The sequence below is a fragment of the Agelaius tricolor genome, unplaced genomic scaffold (assembly GCF_023055355.1).
Source record: "Agelaius tricolor isolate 1412-34295 unplaced genomic scaffold, bAgeTri1.0.p SCAF_9, whole genome shotgun sequence".
NCBI lineage: Eukaryota > Metazoa > Chordata > Aves > Passeriformes > Icteridae > Agelaius > Agelaius tricolor.
This window is the reverse complement of record NW_027269269.1, coordinates 26,990,193-27,005,871: the sequence shown is the minus strand read 5'-3', so window position 1 is coordinate 27,005,871 and position 15,679 is coordinate 26,990,193. Positions and strand designations below refer to the sequence as shown.

At 40.8% G+C, this 15,679-nt stretch overlaps 1 protein-coding gene across 5 annotated transcripts in view; it reads left to right on the top strand.

Moving 5' to 3' along the window:
• GRAMD1C (GRAM domain containing 1C) overlaps positions 1-15,679 on the top strand; it is a 51,594-nt gene that overhangs the window by 28,736 nt on the left and 7,179 nt on the right. For 4 of the 5 annotated variants that reach the window (XR_011680142.1, XM_071433336.1, XM_071433339.1 and 1 more), the window contains exons 7-12: positions 1,227-1,345; positions 2,540-2,660; positions 6,441-6,600; positions 13,035-13,181; positions 13,955-14,073; positions 15,141-15,283. Coding sequence is in view for 4 of the 5 variants with exons in the window: in XM_071433336.1 (XP_071289437.1) it covers positions 1,227-1,345; positions 2,540-2,660; positions 6,441-6,600; positions 13,035-13,181; positions 13,955-14,073; positions 15,141-15,283 (809 nt within the window). In the remaining variant the exon portion in view is untranslated. The remainder of the gene's footprint in view (positions 1-1,226; positions 1,346-2,539; positions 2,661-6,440; positions 6,601-13,034; positions 13,182-13,954; positions 14,074-15,140; positions 15,284-15,679) is intronic. The other variant, XM_071433337.1, reaches the window with a different exon arrangement.

The window sequence follows — 15,679 nt, the reverse complement described above, 5'->3', positions numbered from 1 at the left end:
GCTGTCCCGGGAGCGGCGCTGCCCCGCGGGACGCGCCAGGTGGGTCGCGGAGCGGGACGGGGCGCGGGGAGCGCCGGCAGCCCGGGCAGCGCCGGGGCTGCTGCGGGCACGAATTTACATCCTGAGTGCGGGTCAGCTCCTCCGTGCCTGTCTAAAATTGCGGGTGCTGTAACTAACACTCTTCAGGTGAAGCAAGCGGGTGGAGAGGATCATTTAAAGGCCTTTTAAATAATGCATGGGTATTTAATGTCATCATTTCATGCAAATAGTAAGCACTACTTGTGTTACTGCTTCATTAGCACAGTTCTGTTCCCTTGATCAATATGGATGGTGGCCGAGGCACATTTTCCAGTGTGGTGTCTCCTGTTTTAAGATCGCTAGTATTGCTCTCTGAGCTCTGTTAAATACCAAAACCTTTTATTTCCTTTTTTTCTCTTTCTTTTTTTTTGCATACCCCCTCCCCCCCAAGCCCTTTACAGCCAAGGTGGACTTTGAAACTCATTGCTTACTTTGCAGATACGAGTGTGTCGTACTTTCACCTCCAAGCTTTCCTGACAATTTAAGAGAACTTAAATATGTCTCGGTAGGTGTGGGAATTCTTGGAACAGGATAGAGATATTGTAGAGAAGGAGAAGACTTGGCTAGTCCTCAATCAAGGTAATCCTGAAGAAAAGCAACTACTTTTCATTAAGAGGATGCTGGTGGTACAAAGTGAGGACTTTCTGTCCCCCCTTGGCAAAGTGGACAGTTGGTTGACCTAGACACCAGTGTAGTGACTGAAGTGCTAGCCTCCCACAATTTGTAAAGTTCTCTGAACATCCTCAGGAAACAGGTATCTATTAAGCAGTTTGTTCAGAATCAAAGAGGTAATTACTTACCTTGTGCCATATCAAGTGAAGTTCAAGAGGGAGGTACCTTGAAGGTATCTGTGAAAATATAGGTGACATGTGAAGAAGCAAGTAATGGCTACAAGTGTGTGTTTTCTTAAAATGATGATTTTTCTTATGCCTGGTATGGTTGGTTAAACAGCAATGGGAGTGTGGAGTAGACAGGAGTACAGTTGCCCAAAATGCTGAAACCCAATCTTGGAACGTGATACCTGAATGCTTTCGGTCCTTGTCAGAATTGAGGTTAAAGGCTGTGGTGTAATACAAACTTGTTGCTGTTTTTCCTCCAGTGCCTTACTGTTCCATACCGTGGTTCTTGACTAGCCTGCTTTGTTTCAGAGGCTGACCAAGCAGGAATTCTGGCAGCTGGTGCACCAGAGCTATGGCTCTGAGCTGGGCCTGAACAGCGAGGAGATGGAGAGCTTCCACTCATCGTCAGAGGACAACGGGCAGTCTCGGTAAGGAGAGGCTGTACAGCCTATTGAAACATCTGGGGAGAAGCAGTGTCCTCCTTCTCTAAAGAGCTGCTGTAGCCTTACCAGAATGGCTGAGCCTGTAGTAAAAGGATGCAAAGCTCTGAACTGCATAGACTGAGTGTGCATAAAAACTTAACTATGTGATTTTGCTAAAATAGTAGCAGTGTAGCTGAGGCCCCTTAGAAGAGGAGAGAGGAGCATCTTGTTCTCTCCCTAGGTCTGCTTGGGGACCAGCATAGGGTAGCTTAAATAGCAGCCTTTTTGTGTGATTGTGCCTAGTTCACCTAGCACCTTTATGCCCTTCAACAGTTTGGAAGATTTGCATAGAATGGAGCTATATTATGGTTCAGATGCTTTCTTTCTCCCCGTCCTCTGCGGAGACTGAAATACTTGTTTTGCCTTGTTCCCCTGATATCTGATGTCTTAGCTTATTTTTGTATTGTCCTCAGCTTGAATTAAGAAACAGGAATAATAATATAACAAGCCAGAATAATTGTAATAATAATGATGTGGATTTTTGAAAGTTTCCTTGATTTTTTTGAACAAATGTGAACTGATTTATGACCTGCCAGTGTCAATCTAATAACAGCACTCTACATATCTCTTTGTAAATAAGTATGACTCTCCAAAATGGAACAATGTAATTTGTCTCTTTAATCCTGTGTTATCTGAATATGTTTGTGAGAAAAATGTCTTGAGTTCATTACGGGCTTCAAAAGATGTTCTATTAAGTATTTTTGGTGGGTTTTTTTTGTTTGATTGGTTTGGTTTCTGTTTTAGGTTTGCTTGGATTTTTTGGTTTTTTTGTTATGTTTTGGGTTTTTTCTGTTAGAAAGTCGCAACTTTGGAATAAGCTGTGCAGGAAAAAAATTATTTTCTGACACTTTCATAATGCTTTTTCTTTCCAAATTAGTTACAAGCTGTATGTTTTTTCATTTCTCACAGCATTCACTTTCTTGGTGTCATTAACCTTATGAGCAGAAGCTGAATGTTTTGAGAGGTGGCTGAAATGAGGAAGATGGCTTGATATTAATGAGCTGTATGTGGGAAGAATGACTTGGTAGTTTTTAATGTTATCTGAACAGCCATGTTTTCAATGCAAAAATCCCATGAGACGCTTTCTCGGATTTCTCAGTGCTTAGATCTCCAAAGATATCTTCTTTTTGCTTTGGACAGATCCAGCATTTGTGATGATTCTGGAGAAAGGGATGAAAAACTACCCAAAATGATTGGTTTAGTTCGTGAGCCCACACTTCAAACAGAAGGAGAGTCACTCAACAGACACATGTTGCCAGGAGTAAGTGCTGACACAGCCTTTCTTGCTGATAAGCATATGTGCTTAACGTGTATGTCTGTAAGCATAGGATGAATGGAGATTGTACCTTCCAAGGAAGTCTTTGGGAAGTCAAGAATGTTTCTTAAATTTGAAAATGAGCAAAATTCTGTGTAAGAGAATATTGTTGGTATAAGCTTCAGCAGTGCTCTGTCACTAATTCGCTGTGCAGCCTTGCTATAATGCTGAGGCTTATGTCCTGGTCTGTTTTTTTCTCTTTTTCCTTTAGAAACAAAATTTCTTGGTTTTTCTTATCCAGTTCCCAAGGGGACCATATTTGTGTTTTATCCAAGTGCTTTTTGAAAGTAATGCCTTTTTCACTTCCAATGTTTTCTTGCTTGTGCTTATTTGTCAATTAAAAAGATATCTCCTCTTATTTTATTGTATCTCCTATACATAAGGCTTATTAAAGGGTAGTTACACTTTGTCTTTCTTGCCTTCAATGGTCAGTCTGCTGTTGTGAATATATGAAACCTTTTTTAATGCTTCAGAAGGAAGGGGAAAGCCCCCCTACTTGCTATAATGAAGATGAATTTCACCTTGACCTTGATGCCTTGGGTTAGTATGACTAACAAGCATGAATGCTCACTTGTGTTCACTCATGTTGTATGAATTTGTGAATGTGTTTGGCTAGTGTGAGCAGCAAGTGCATTAGTAGTGATATGAGATGGGCACAGTGTCTAGCACAGTTACTGGGGCTCCTGTGTGCAGCTGTAGTCCTAAAAAGTTGCAGATATTTTCTCTTGGTTATTAGGTGTCCCAAAGGTCTTGGAAAAGAAAATAAACCGCTAATGCATTTTTTATAACCTTCACTAGGGTTGGGTACTTAATTGCCAGTTTTGCTTAGGTGAATATGTGAAGGAAGGAAGGAGATTATCTTAATAGTTTTTACTACCCTACCCTTTAAATCTTCTGGCTTTTGTCACTTGCTGAAACTGATCTGGAGGTTCGTAGGATTTAAATAATTTTGCCAAAATCCAAGTTAATGGCTAGAGACTCATATCCAGCAAAGAATATTGGTGTTTCTCAGATGTTAAAAGCATAGTTGCTTGACTGATGGGTACTCCTTATGGAGTACCCATCACTCAAGCAGTATGAAACAAGATTTTTGGAGAGTTGTAGGGGAGGCCTGAGGGGACTGAGGATGCTGCTGGAATTTGGACTGTTTGGGATAACTAAAAATCTACACAGGTAGCCTTAGTTTGCACGTGTAAGTCTTACTTGCGCAAGAACAAGCCATTTAAAGATAATTGCTGTGCCTGGAAAAGAAGCCACACCCCGAGATGTCTCTTGCAGGTGCTAAATCTAATTTGGCATCTTGGTAAGGAGGAATGCCTGGGGATTTGGTCTGCAAAAATGCCAGTCTTCTGCCTTGAATAAACTGCCTCTGAAAAGTCTTTTAATTATAGTGTAAAAGTGCAGTCTTGATAAATGTATAACTAAACTGTTTACTGTTTCAGGGTAGCTAAAGTGCACAATGATTTTGTTTAGCTGTGTCACTTGGCATTACTCAAGAATATCCATGCTCTCTCCACAGTCCCAGGATTGCAGCATATTTTGTAGAACCACAAGGGCAGTTGGAGGAGGCATTAGTGCTTAGAATGTATTTATCAGAAGTCATCATAGTGACGACACAAAGCACACTTAACCACCTTCCAAACACTGGAGGAAAACAGGCTTAAATTCCCTTTACTGCTCTGATAGACAAAGTAAGGCCCAAAGCTCTCATAAGATGAAGATCTGAATAGTGGAGGTCTAGTATTTGGCCCATCTTGAAAAAAAATATTGTTAATGGCTGTCTTGTGTTGATTGACACAAGTTTACGTGACTTACCTGCCCTCTCAGTACATGTGAATGTGGGAGCCACCTTGTTGCCTGTTTTTGCAACCATCATCTTCCCTCCTCCCCTTATAGGGAGGCCTTCCAGTCCCAGATCTTGCTGTTCACAGGCTGGAAACCAAAAGGCCCTTGGCACAGAGCTTAGCACTACTAGACTAGCTCAGGAGATAAATGTACAATTGGGAATAAATTATACATCTTTAATTCCAGCTGACAGATCTTAAAATCTTTACTCTTTAGTGTGAAAAAAATGCAAACCAACCCAAACCCCCATGAAGTCTGTCTTTAAACTCAATCAGTTATTACAAAAGCTCCAGCTTGAATCTCTTCTTCCATAACTACATGAAAAGCTTTTTTTTATCCTAAGAGCTATTGCTTTTGTCTTATGACTTGAGCCTGGCTTCCCTGCTCTGCTTGTGCCATAGTGGGCTGCTCTTATGCTGCTGGTGGGAACCTTGCTTCACTAGATTGTGATTGTTGTCAAAATGCTATGAGAGTTCCTTGGGTTTGTGCTGGATCAGAGTGTCAATTTTTAGGCTGTTCTGTTGCAACTAGCTCCTTTTGGACTTCCATCTGTATTGGTATTTTGACATTTAATGTTGGTTCTATCCTAGATCCTGTTATGTGACTGAGTATAACTTACATGGCAGCTTCACTCAATAGGAGCATTTGTTAACTGATGTGTTTTTCTGATTCAGTCCTCCTTTATATTTTTTTGACCCCAAAGGAGTACTTTTGTCTGCTTATACTGCAGTCAGATTTATGCCTGTCTCTGTTTTCCAGCCACCCACCACCTAATAGCCCTTGGTTGCACAAGAAAAGTAACAGGTTTTTATTTTTTAAAAAACCCAAGAAGTACAGGAAGTACATGATGATTGTTCCAGCAGTGGATGCTTTTGCTTTCTTGAGTCAATGCTGAATACTCTTTAGGGATGATGGTTTTGCAGATGAGTCAGAACAACTCAGTTGAGGTGCCTGATCATATTTACTGTGGTCCATACACTGCTCTTCTGGGGCTGTGCTGCTCTTCATCCCGATGTTCCACTGGTGGCAGTGGGGCCTTGAGGAGAGGTTTAGAATGAAAACTGATTCAAAGCTGTTAGCTAAACTTTTTGGGTGGCATTTTTAGATACACAAACTTTGTCCATATAGTTTCCCTGGAGATTTACTTATTTAGGTGTGCAATGACATACATGCTTAGCTGACAGTTCTTGTTTAAGGTTAAGAGCTGCATCATTGATTCAGTGACTGATGTTCAGAGGGATTTCCTTCTTGCTTACATATTGGAGATGGCAAATGATACTCCATTGCTTTGTTTGTGAGAAGTAATATTTTATAAGTAGGATGGCTCTAAACAGTATTTTAAAACTTCTTTTTTCAAAGGGTGATGGCATCCTACAAAATAAGAAGTTTTCAAATACGTAATTGGGGTAATCTAATCTTGCTGAAAGAGGGGCACCCTGCCTGTTTCATTGTGCTTCCCCTCTGGGTTGTTGGACCCTTGCTAAACTGTTAGGAAAAACTAACCTGATGAATGTAAAGTAAATCTGTGTAAGGTTAATTAATTTATAAATGTGAGTGTTGAAGCAGGGAAGGGGCCCAAACTGTGCAGATGGGTGCAAGAGGACTGTCCCATTTAAGGGAGCTCTTGGTACCATCAGTACATACAAGTAAGTCTGTTTCTTGTTACCAGAGTTTAGTGAAATATTTAAATAAAGGGAAGAGAGGTTAGCTGGGGTAGAGGAACAAGGGGGAAATTAGTGCTTGACTGTGTGGTAATTGAGCAGACAGAACTTGTGGCTTACTTTGTATGGCTGTCTTCTTTTATAGTAACTTTCTCTGGGTTTTTTTTTTTTTTTTTTAATGGTCTCTGCTGATATCTTTTTCTGCTCTTGGTTGTTTCAGGTGGAGGAGTCCTCAAGTGAGAAGCAAATAAAGAGTCCTCTTCCATCTTCAGAAAGAAAACCTGCTAAGCTAGTTAGGAGCAGGTCTTTAGAAAAGTCCTTAGACCTTAACGAGAATGAAAATCTTCCAGAGAAGAGCAGTGCTTCAGATAGTGAAGAAGGTAAATCTCTTTCTTAAAAGTTGGGATCTGTAAAACAACATGACTTTGGTGTTCCATCTCACTTGTGGAGAAAGTTAGAGAACTTTCTGATCTTATGAAACTTGTTTGCTTATTTGTTTCACAGAATTGCAGCAAAAGCATTTTTTAATCTTTGTTTCTGTGAGGGAAAAAGCTGTTGGGTATTTAGAATGGAAACAAAGAAATTGTGGTTTTCTTTCTCTCTTTTGGTGGGTAGAGAGTTGCCAACAGTTTAAACTAGAAGTTTCTTGACAATGGGGTGGTGCTAATTTCAAAGATGTTTCTTTCCTTTGTTTGTATTTCTTGGAAACTGAGGGGAAACATTTCAGGCTGTACTTAAGTTTCTGAAAGTTTCCCCCAACCCCCTTCTTTACACTTGTACTTGCTTAAGGCTTATGGGCTTCATTGTTATTGGTGGAGTAAGCTGAGGAACTTACTGAAAGCCCAGGGTTTCAGGAGAGTATAGTGTGTATTCTGAGTCTGATCTGAAAATGAAAAACCTTAATGGATATCTTGCAGCAGCTTTCATTCTCTGTGCTAACAGTGGATCCTAATATACCAACCTCATATCTCATTACCCAGTACAAGATAGAAGAAGCGTAGGTACCTGGATGACAGACTTGTGCTGAGATTTGTGGGTGCTTGTGCTGAGATTTGTGGGTGCTTGTGCTGTGGTTCCACAGTAGCCCTGACAAGTTCTCACTTTCTATGATGAGATTTTCACTTACCCTGGGGAAGTTTTCTGTGCCAAAGGCTGTAGTTGTTCAGACAGCTCATTGAACTTTGGGGGATATTCTGTAATATCTGAATCTTGGGTTCTGTAAATGCTTTTAATGTGAAGTGTGCACAACCTGTATTGGTTCCAAGGTTATATGGTGGTGAGAAAAAAAAGACAGAAAACCCCAACAGTAGTACTGTGCTCAGTAGCAGCTGTATATTTCTTTCATGTGCAAAGAGAACTTACTTCATCACTTGTTGGCAGCAATAAAGCAGTTTAGTTAATTGAAGGCAGTTCTTAATGTCACTGAGAAATTTTGTGACTTGTTGTTTTCAGAGTTGACAACTGAAGTTGTTTGCAGGTGTTGTTACGGGGGATTGTTGAGGTGTGCAGGAAGGCTTTCAGAGTTACAGTTTGAGTTGGCTGCCTTCAAGTTGTGATTTTTGCCTGGGAATATGGTTATATTCAGTTAACTTTGCTGTTGCTCCCCCATACTGCTTCTGTGTTGGCTTGAGTTCAGATTCAACTCAATGTATGTCAGGCATTATAATTTTTGTGAATATACCTACTTAAAGAGTCTGTTGTTTATGCTGTACTCCTACACACTTAACAAGGTTCAAAAATTAATTTACTCTTTCACAGGTGTATCTCTTAGAGCAGCAGAAAGTTCTGGTTTTTGGATGTTTTAGATAGTTTGCAGCTTTCCTATTTTCCTTTTACTACATCTCTCTTCTGTCTCTGGATTTTATTTTTTATGGCGAAGGTCTCCAGTTAAACTGATTAAAAAGTAGTCCTGTTGTCTTTCCTGTTGCTAGTGCCTAAACAATAGCAGTAAATATTCCCTGTCATGCCTGCAATAGTGATGTTGAATAAATAGAGCATATTAAACTGGAGATATATCTTTAATAAAAAAAACCTGACTTTCTTATTTCTCTTCCCTTCCCCAAGACTAGTCTTTTTTTATTCGGAACAGGATTTTCTAGACTCACAACATTAATCTTTTCTCTCAGAATCTTCATGCTTAGAATTTTTTTCTTCTGTTTCTCTGTCTGTTTTCTGTTGCAGTTGCCCCACACTCTTACAAGGTGAATTCCTTCACGCAAATGAAACTAGCTTTCCTACATGGCAAAGGTTTACCCATGCGATTAATTTCTGTTGTGTCCTCTGGCTCATACTCAGGCTGCCCATGGAGGTGTCCTAGCAAATAAGGTGAGGGGCAAGCTCAAGACTGTTGTTCTTCACAGCAATAATTCCCTTGTCCTAAGCAGTTCTCACCTTGGGGATGGGGGTCTGCATCCCACTGTGCCCCACTGGCCTATTGACGTGCATCTTGGTGTTTTTGTCCAGTTTCATAAATCAGAGTATAAATCCTGAGCCATGACAAACTTTTGGCTAAGCTAAACATTAATATCTGTGGCCTGAATTCTGAATTTCAGAAAACAGATTTTAGTTCAAGCACAGAATATGTGTCTCTAACACAGAGCCAGGAGATCTTTATAATTTCCTCAAGATTCTTTAGTATAATTTGTTTGTTTGTCTGTTTTCCGTGACCATGTTCGGCAACATGAAATACTTCAAAGAAAGAAGGGGGAAGCAGGATACAGGGAAAACAGTATTTTCTGCTAGAAGGCTCTACTGTATGCAGGGAGATCACACATTTCTGTTCTCCTTGTGTAACATGACAGACTTACTGTGTTGTTTCTGTGTGTACTAATAACCACCTTAAATGTGTGATCTGCAGGAGAGCATACCTGCCTGCACCATGGTGCTGCAAGATGGACACAGCAGAGGCTTGACTGCTTGCAGATAGTGGTATAGAGGGCAAACAGTGTTTAAAATGCAGGACAGTTGAAATTAGGTTCAGCCCTGTACTAGTTGTCCCCCTCTTCCCCCCCAATACAAAATTTTGGATGTGCATTGTCTGTAAGGAAGAGTAGCCCTGTTATCTTATTGGCATTTTAATCAAAATACTGAAAGGATATACTTTGTAGAAAAAAATTTATTTATTTTGGTGTTTGGAGGATATATGTTTAAGTCACCTGAAGGCAAAAATTGGTGGGGATTTTTTATTTTGTGAACTGGAAAAAGCTAGCATTGTGACAATACTTACTTAGTAGTTCCCCATGATAATTCTGTACTTAAAGTATAGGAGAATTCTCTGAAAATGGTTAATACCGCTGATACAGTCTTTAAATAGATGATGTCTGAAACATGTTCGCTTCTAGAAATTGGTTTTATTCACTTGATTTCAGGTATTTTTTGGTTAAAAGCTTCTACCTACATATCTTTCATACAGCCTGTAATTTTTCCCTATCCACAGTGGTATAGAAATGTTCAACAGTGCCAAGATTTGCATACATACTTTTTAAAATCCTGATCCTCCCCCAACTCTGTGGAGTGGAAAAATCAACCTTCTTACTAATTTGTTTGATAGCCTCTGCTTTTATCAGTTCAGCTTTCTTAATTTGCATGTGGTATGTGTTTAGCTTTTTGCTGTTGGTTGTTGAGGGGAATTTTAATAATAGTGGTTTTCTTACTGCCCCATTCCACCCCTCATTTTCTGTCTCTTTTTTTGCACTGCAGATGTCTTTAAACCTCTACCATCTCTGCTGCATAATGGTATTATATTCAAACATTATTTCACAGCTTGCCTTGCAGTGATGAAAATGACCTTAGGAAGTGCAGAGCAGTAGTGGGGGAGGGAATAGACCCTGCTGTTGTTAGGCTGAACCAGAACACTCTGGGTAATATGCTTACTTCTGTGTTTTTGGGTCCCTAGTGATCCTTACCTAAAGTCAGAATAATCTCATGTTCTTTTAGCAGACAGCTCCAATTTAGCTATAAATGTATTCAGGTTAAGAAAGTTAGCATTGATAATTATATGCTGCTGAGGGGTTAGAACAGCTCTGAAAGTGAAGGAGTTAAACTGATATCTCTGTATTTGCACGAAACACTTTGTTAATAAAGAGCATTCCAAGCCAGTCTTACGGTAAAATGCTTTGTGTTGCCCTACTGTTGTGAAAAACAAAGGCAAGTTTACCTGTGTGAAATGAAACCGTAGACAAACATGCATCTTCACTTGTAGAGAAATAAGTGGTTAAGGCTGCCTGTTCTGTTCAAATGACAAGTGTATAAAGTGTATGCTTATTCATTGCTGTGCTACTGTTTGTGCTCACTGCTTCATCTAGAATTTCTACAGACAAATTTTGAGAAGCCCAGATGGAAGTGACTTGAAGCTTGTCAAGTTCTTGGTGTATCCTGCTACTTGGTTCCACAGATGTGGAACTCACAGCATTTATGTATACATGCACCTTCCAGACTCATTGTCCAGAAAGTTTACAGTTTTCTGGAGAACAGCTGTTTGAATCCTAGCATCTAAAGTAGCTGATGGGCCTGATATGTAAACCCAGGTTTAGCTTGGATTTTCTGAAAATTACTGCTGTATGTGCTAACAACATAAAAAAAAACTCCTTTGTTTCTTCCAAGAGCTGAGAAGGTTTGTAAATAGAAAACATACTTCTCAGTAGATACTCATGCACTTCATTGGCACTTCATTGACTATTCCTTATTAGAGACATGACTATATAGAGCTAGTGTAGGTAGATTAGCTTCGGGGAAGTTTTGTATAGACCTGTGGGTGCTTTTTGTTCAAACTCACTAGAAAGAGGATAGACTCAGAGTAATAGAGCTTGGTAGCAAGATCTGCACCTTATGGTAATAAAGCATGGGCTTTGTGCATATCACAAGTTGCCCTGGCATACCAAATTACCTTGCATCGGCAGAAAAATAGCAGCTGTCCTCAGGCATTTCAGGTGAACGTGAAGTTGTTTAGCTCAGGCTCACTGGGGCAGAGGTAACTTGTGTTATCTTGTGTTTGCTAAGACATATACAAATAGCTGACAAAACTGATCTAATGCTTATCTGGTGGCTTGATCATGTGTCTGGGTGTCTTTATTTTTTTTTGAAGTGGTAGCAGGTTCCTTGGGCATGCCAACGTCCAGCTGAGTAACACTCAACCACAGTAACTAGGTGTGAATTGCCTAGTAGCTCAAGCACAGTAGGAGCGGGGGAGGTCAGCATCAGTATCTGAAACTTCCTGTCTCTTAGCAAAAGAGAGGATGTGGGTAGTGCACTCTGAAAGGAGAGATCTGTAATGTAGAGGTCTTGTTAAATTAGGACAAACTTACAGTTCACTTGGCCTGCCTTTTGTTAGAGTTAGATTCAGTTAGGAGAGAAAATACAGTGAGTAAAAGCTGAAAACTCAGGCTGAAATTCTGGCTTCCTGCACAATGTTTCAGCAGAGCAGAATTCATATTCTACGTGTAATGACTGTGTATGGACTGGTTAAATAGGCCTCTTGAAATGTGTGTTTGCTTTCTGTCCCATCTCATAATTGTGTGGAATTACAATTGCATAAGCAGAACACGGCATGGAGAGGAAGTCAACCTCTTGTGCAAGCACAAAACCACAGCACTCACGCTTCTCTTTTGGGGTCCTGCTTTGAAGTCTGATGAGATCAAGGAGAGCTTTTTTGGAGGCAGATGTTCTAGCAGGCTAGGAGCAGCACTACAGAGGGAGTCTGCTCAATCAGAACTGGGTTTCCTTGGGGACTGCTGTGGTTGTTCAGTCGGTGCATTTGCCTTATCAATACTGACTGCTACCAAGCCAGTAATGTTTTAAGTGCTGTAACATTAGCCTGCAGGCAGCTTGTGAACTACAGCGTGATATTCAGGCTCCCTTTGCATTCGTAAATGGCACTGACCTTTCCTAGCCCTGAGCATTCATTTGTATCAGTTGAAAGGTTGTGTCTGTCTGCTGCAAGACTTGCTTTTGGGCTGCTTGTTTCATTTTAGTGATGTGTGGTGCTGGGGGGGCTTGTTTGTCTTGCTGGTAATTATAGTTTAGGATTGACTTCTTTCTAAAGCATAAGTAGATTGAGTTGGGATTGGCACAGGAAACTGCTTGCCCTCCAGGATTATAGTTCTATCCCTTATCTCTTGCAAGCGTGGCTGAGAAAACCACAAAGCTGAGTCACGCCAGCAACCACCAAGAAGCAGAAATAGCAAAGATCAGTGCTGCAGCCACAGAATGCCACTGGGGTGCTCGGTGGCTTTGAAATAGATGGTGGCCTTTGAGCCTCTCCATGCATTTTTGGGAACTGCAAAATGGAGCAGGGTGCCCCTTGTGTTCCTGTTCAATAGGTATGGAGGGAAGAACTGCTTGGGAGTCTACCTGGTCCCTTAGACTGTGGGCATTACCAGTATTACAACTGTTAAAAGCAGAATTCTGAAACCAGCCATAAGAAGAAAACTGTTATGGTTTTAGTGTCCTTCTTTCTTGTCTTTTGTACAATAAACACACATATTAATGAAAATTATGCTAACTTTCTTTCCCCAGTGTTTCTTGCAGGATTAGTAGAATACTGAAGACAAAATTAAAGGGATGGTAGCTTTTGCTGTTAATTTATCAATTTGCACAGGGAAGTAGTGGTAGTGGTGTGTATTTGAAAATCAGCTTTGGACTTTGTTCCTGAAGGCAATCTATCTACCAAATCATTTGCTGATATCCTTACTGGGTTTCTGAGAGCAAGAAACAAATGCTGATGCAAGCTTGGGAGAGATTTAAGCTGTAATAAAGCCTAGAATGCTATCAAGGTTATGTGTAATGCTGTTCTTAACCTGATCTCTGTCTTTCTTAGCAGTGAAGGAGACTGTCTCTGACAATGATCTCTATGGGAGACTTTTTATAAACAGAGTTTTCCACATCACTGCAGACAAGATGTTTGAAATCCTTTTCACCAATTCTCACTTCATGCAGAGGTTTCTTAATTCCAGGAGTATAGTAGGTAATAAACTCTTCTCCCTTCTGTCTGTTACAAGCTACCCTGAAAATTTTTACCTCTGAGAATTACTAAATAGGGCTAAGTTGAATTTTTTTGAAGTTTTTCCTTTCTTTGAAAGAATTTTTAAGCTTTTAAGTTTCACTTTCAGAGAGGATATCTAAAGCTAGACTATTGTTTCCCTAGGTATGCACATTTTGGAGTAAAAACCTCATTTCAGTGCACCACAAAACTGCACCTTAATGCCTGAATTTTGAATAGGTTATTAAGTTGATGCATTCTGTGGGGTATTTCTGATTACATTGTGTCCCAGAAATAGTGAAATTTGTATGGCTGGTACACAGGCAAAAATCATTGCATCCTCCTAAACGATACTCACAGGCTTTAATTTTCTGGGTGAGTAAATTTTATTCACTGAGACCGTAAGAACAGAAAATCAAGTCAAAAAGGGTAATATTTATTCAGTGTCAGCTGGAAAGGCAATGTGGCAAAAGCTTTTGATAATGCTAAGTGAATCTATTCAACTCTAAGCAAATGGGAAATTATGTATTTTCATTTAATTGCTTACTCTTTTGTCAACCCTATTTCAATAGATTCAGGCTCAGCTATCCAGAGCCTCACCTTTGTTTATTAGCAGACTACATGGGTATGGTTTTTCCTGGAAAAGCCCCACAATTAATTGGAACCGGTTTTCTGTCTTGCCCCATACTCCTCAAACTGTTAAGACATGATAAGACAGGTAATTTTTTATGTGAGATCTTGCATAACTTCTCATCTAGATGCTGTATCAACCCCTTGGAATAGAGACTCCAACGGCAATCAGTTGAGGACTTTGACGTACACTGTAACAATTAACAATCCCCTCTGTGGGAAGTTCACAACTGCAACAGAAAAGCAGGTACTGTGTGCATGTGTGTGTCTGTCTGGTGCCCTTTAAAGCAAGGGACAGATCTGCTCTCTGCTCCATCAGAGTTCTGGCTGTGGATTAAAGTTTGGTGAACTGAATGTGCATCTGCAGTTTAAACAAAGCATCTCTCAGGTGTCTTGCTGTGTCTCTCACCATTGCTGAGCCAATGCTTATGAAATGAGAGAGGCTTTCTACCTTTACAGATGTCTGTAAATTCCCATGAAACATCTCTTAGGAACTGGGGGGGTGAAAAGGTGCAATTAAAGGCTTTCAGTGTCCACTTCTAGGCTCCCCAGTATGAGAGGTGAAGAGCTTAACAAAGGGCCACTAAGATGATGAAAGGACTGGAGCATCCCATGTGAGAAATGGCTGAGAGCTGGAAATCTTCAGCCCAGAGAAGAGAACACTCAGGGGCATCTTAAAATTATACAGAAGCATCTGAAGGAGGGTGCAAAAAATTCTGAGTCAGGCCCTCACCATCAAAGGCCACAGATTTCAGTGGTGCCCAGTGACAGGACCAGAGGTGATGGACACAAACTGAAATACAGATGCTTCCTTCTGAACATCAGGAAACACTTTTTCACTGTGACGGTGACTAAGCAGTGGAACAGGTTGTTCACAGATGTTGTGGTATTGGAAAGCCACTTGGACATGGACCTAGGCAACCAGCTCTAGATAGTCCTGCCTGAGTTCTTGGACAAGACAAGCACCAGAGGTGCCTTCCAGTCTCAACCCTCTTGTAGTTCTGCATTGGGAAAGGTCTCAAAGAAAAGCTGTGGTCATGAGGCAGTGGCCAGCCTTGTATCTGGTACTTGAGGTGGCAGTGGGGAAGCCCTGATGCTGCTGATGTTGGCTCTAGCAGGAGGCATCTTCTCTTTTCCCACCCCACCTATACTTGATATTCTTTACTGGTTTTTATAGTGGTTCTTCAGGCTTTCTCTCTTCTTGAGTTCACTTGGAGTTGGTTGATCCAGCCTAAGGAACTCAGGCTGAAAGGGGGTGGGGGAAATTTGTGTACCATGAGTATACCTTCTTAATTTTCTTTTCTTTTTTGATAGATCCTGCATAAGCAGAGCCAGAAAGGTCAGTCTTACCAGGTAGATGCTGAGGTCCTGACCCACGACGTCCCCTACCATGATTATTTCTACACTGTGAACAGATACTGCATCAGCCGCACATCCAGTCACAAGTGCCGGTTACGGTGAGCCTGCATGCTGCACCGGGGAGGGCAGAAGCCAAGGCAGGGATGTTCTCAATTGAGATTTTCCAGCAGCACAGAGAATGTTGGGTTCTTTTATAAAGAATAAGTTTAGTTTATTTCTCATCACATGTATGCTGTGCTTGGATCTCATTAATGCAGTGAGAGATTAACTGAGATGTTGACTCTGAGGTACAGAACTCATCTCCCAGACTGAACTGGGTCCTGACCAGCCTTGTGTTTTTTGAGTGCAGCTGTGTGAGTGGGAGAAATTGGAAAAAATTGAGATGCTTTATTAGAAGGTTTCCCAGTCATCCTTGCTAAGGGCCTGTAGAGGAGAATGTTTTCACAGGAATGTGCAGAGAAGATAGAATGTACTTAATTTTGCAAGGAGGGTAC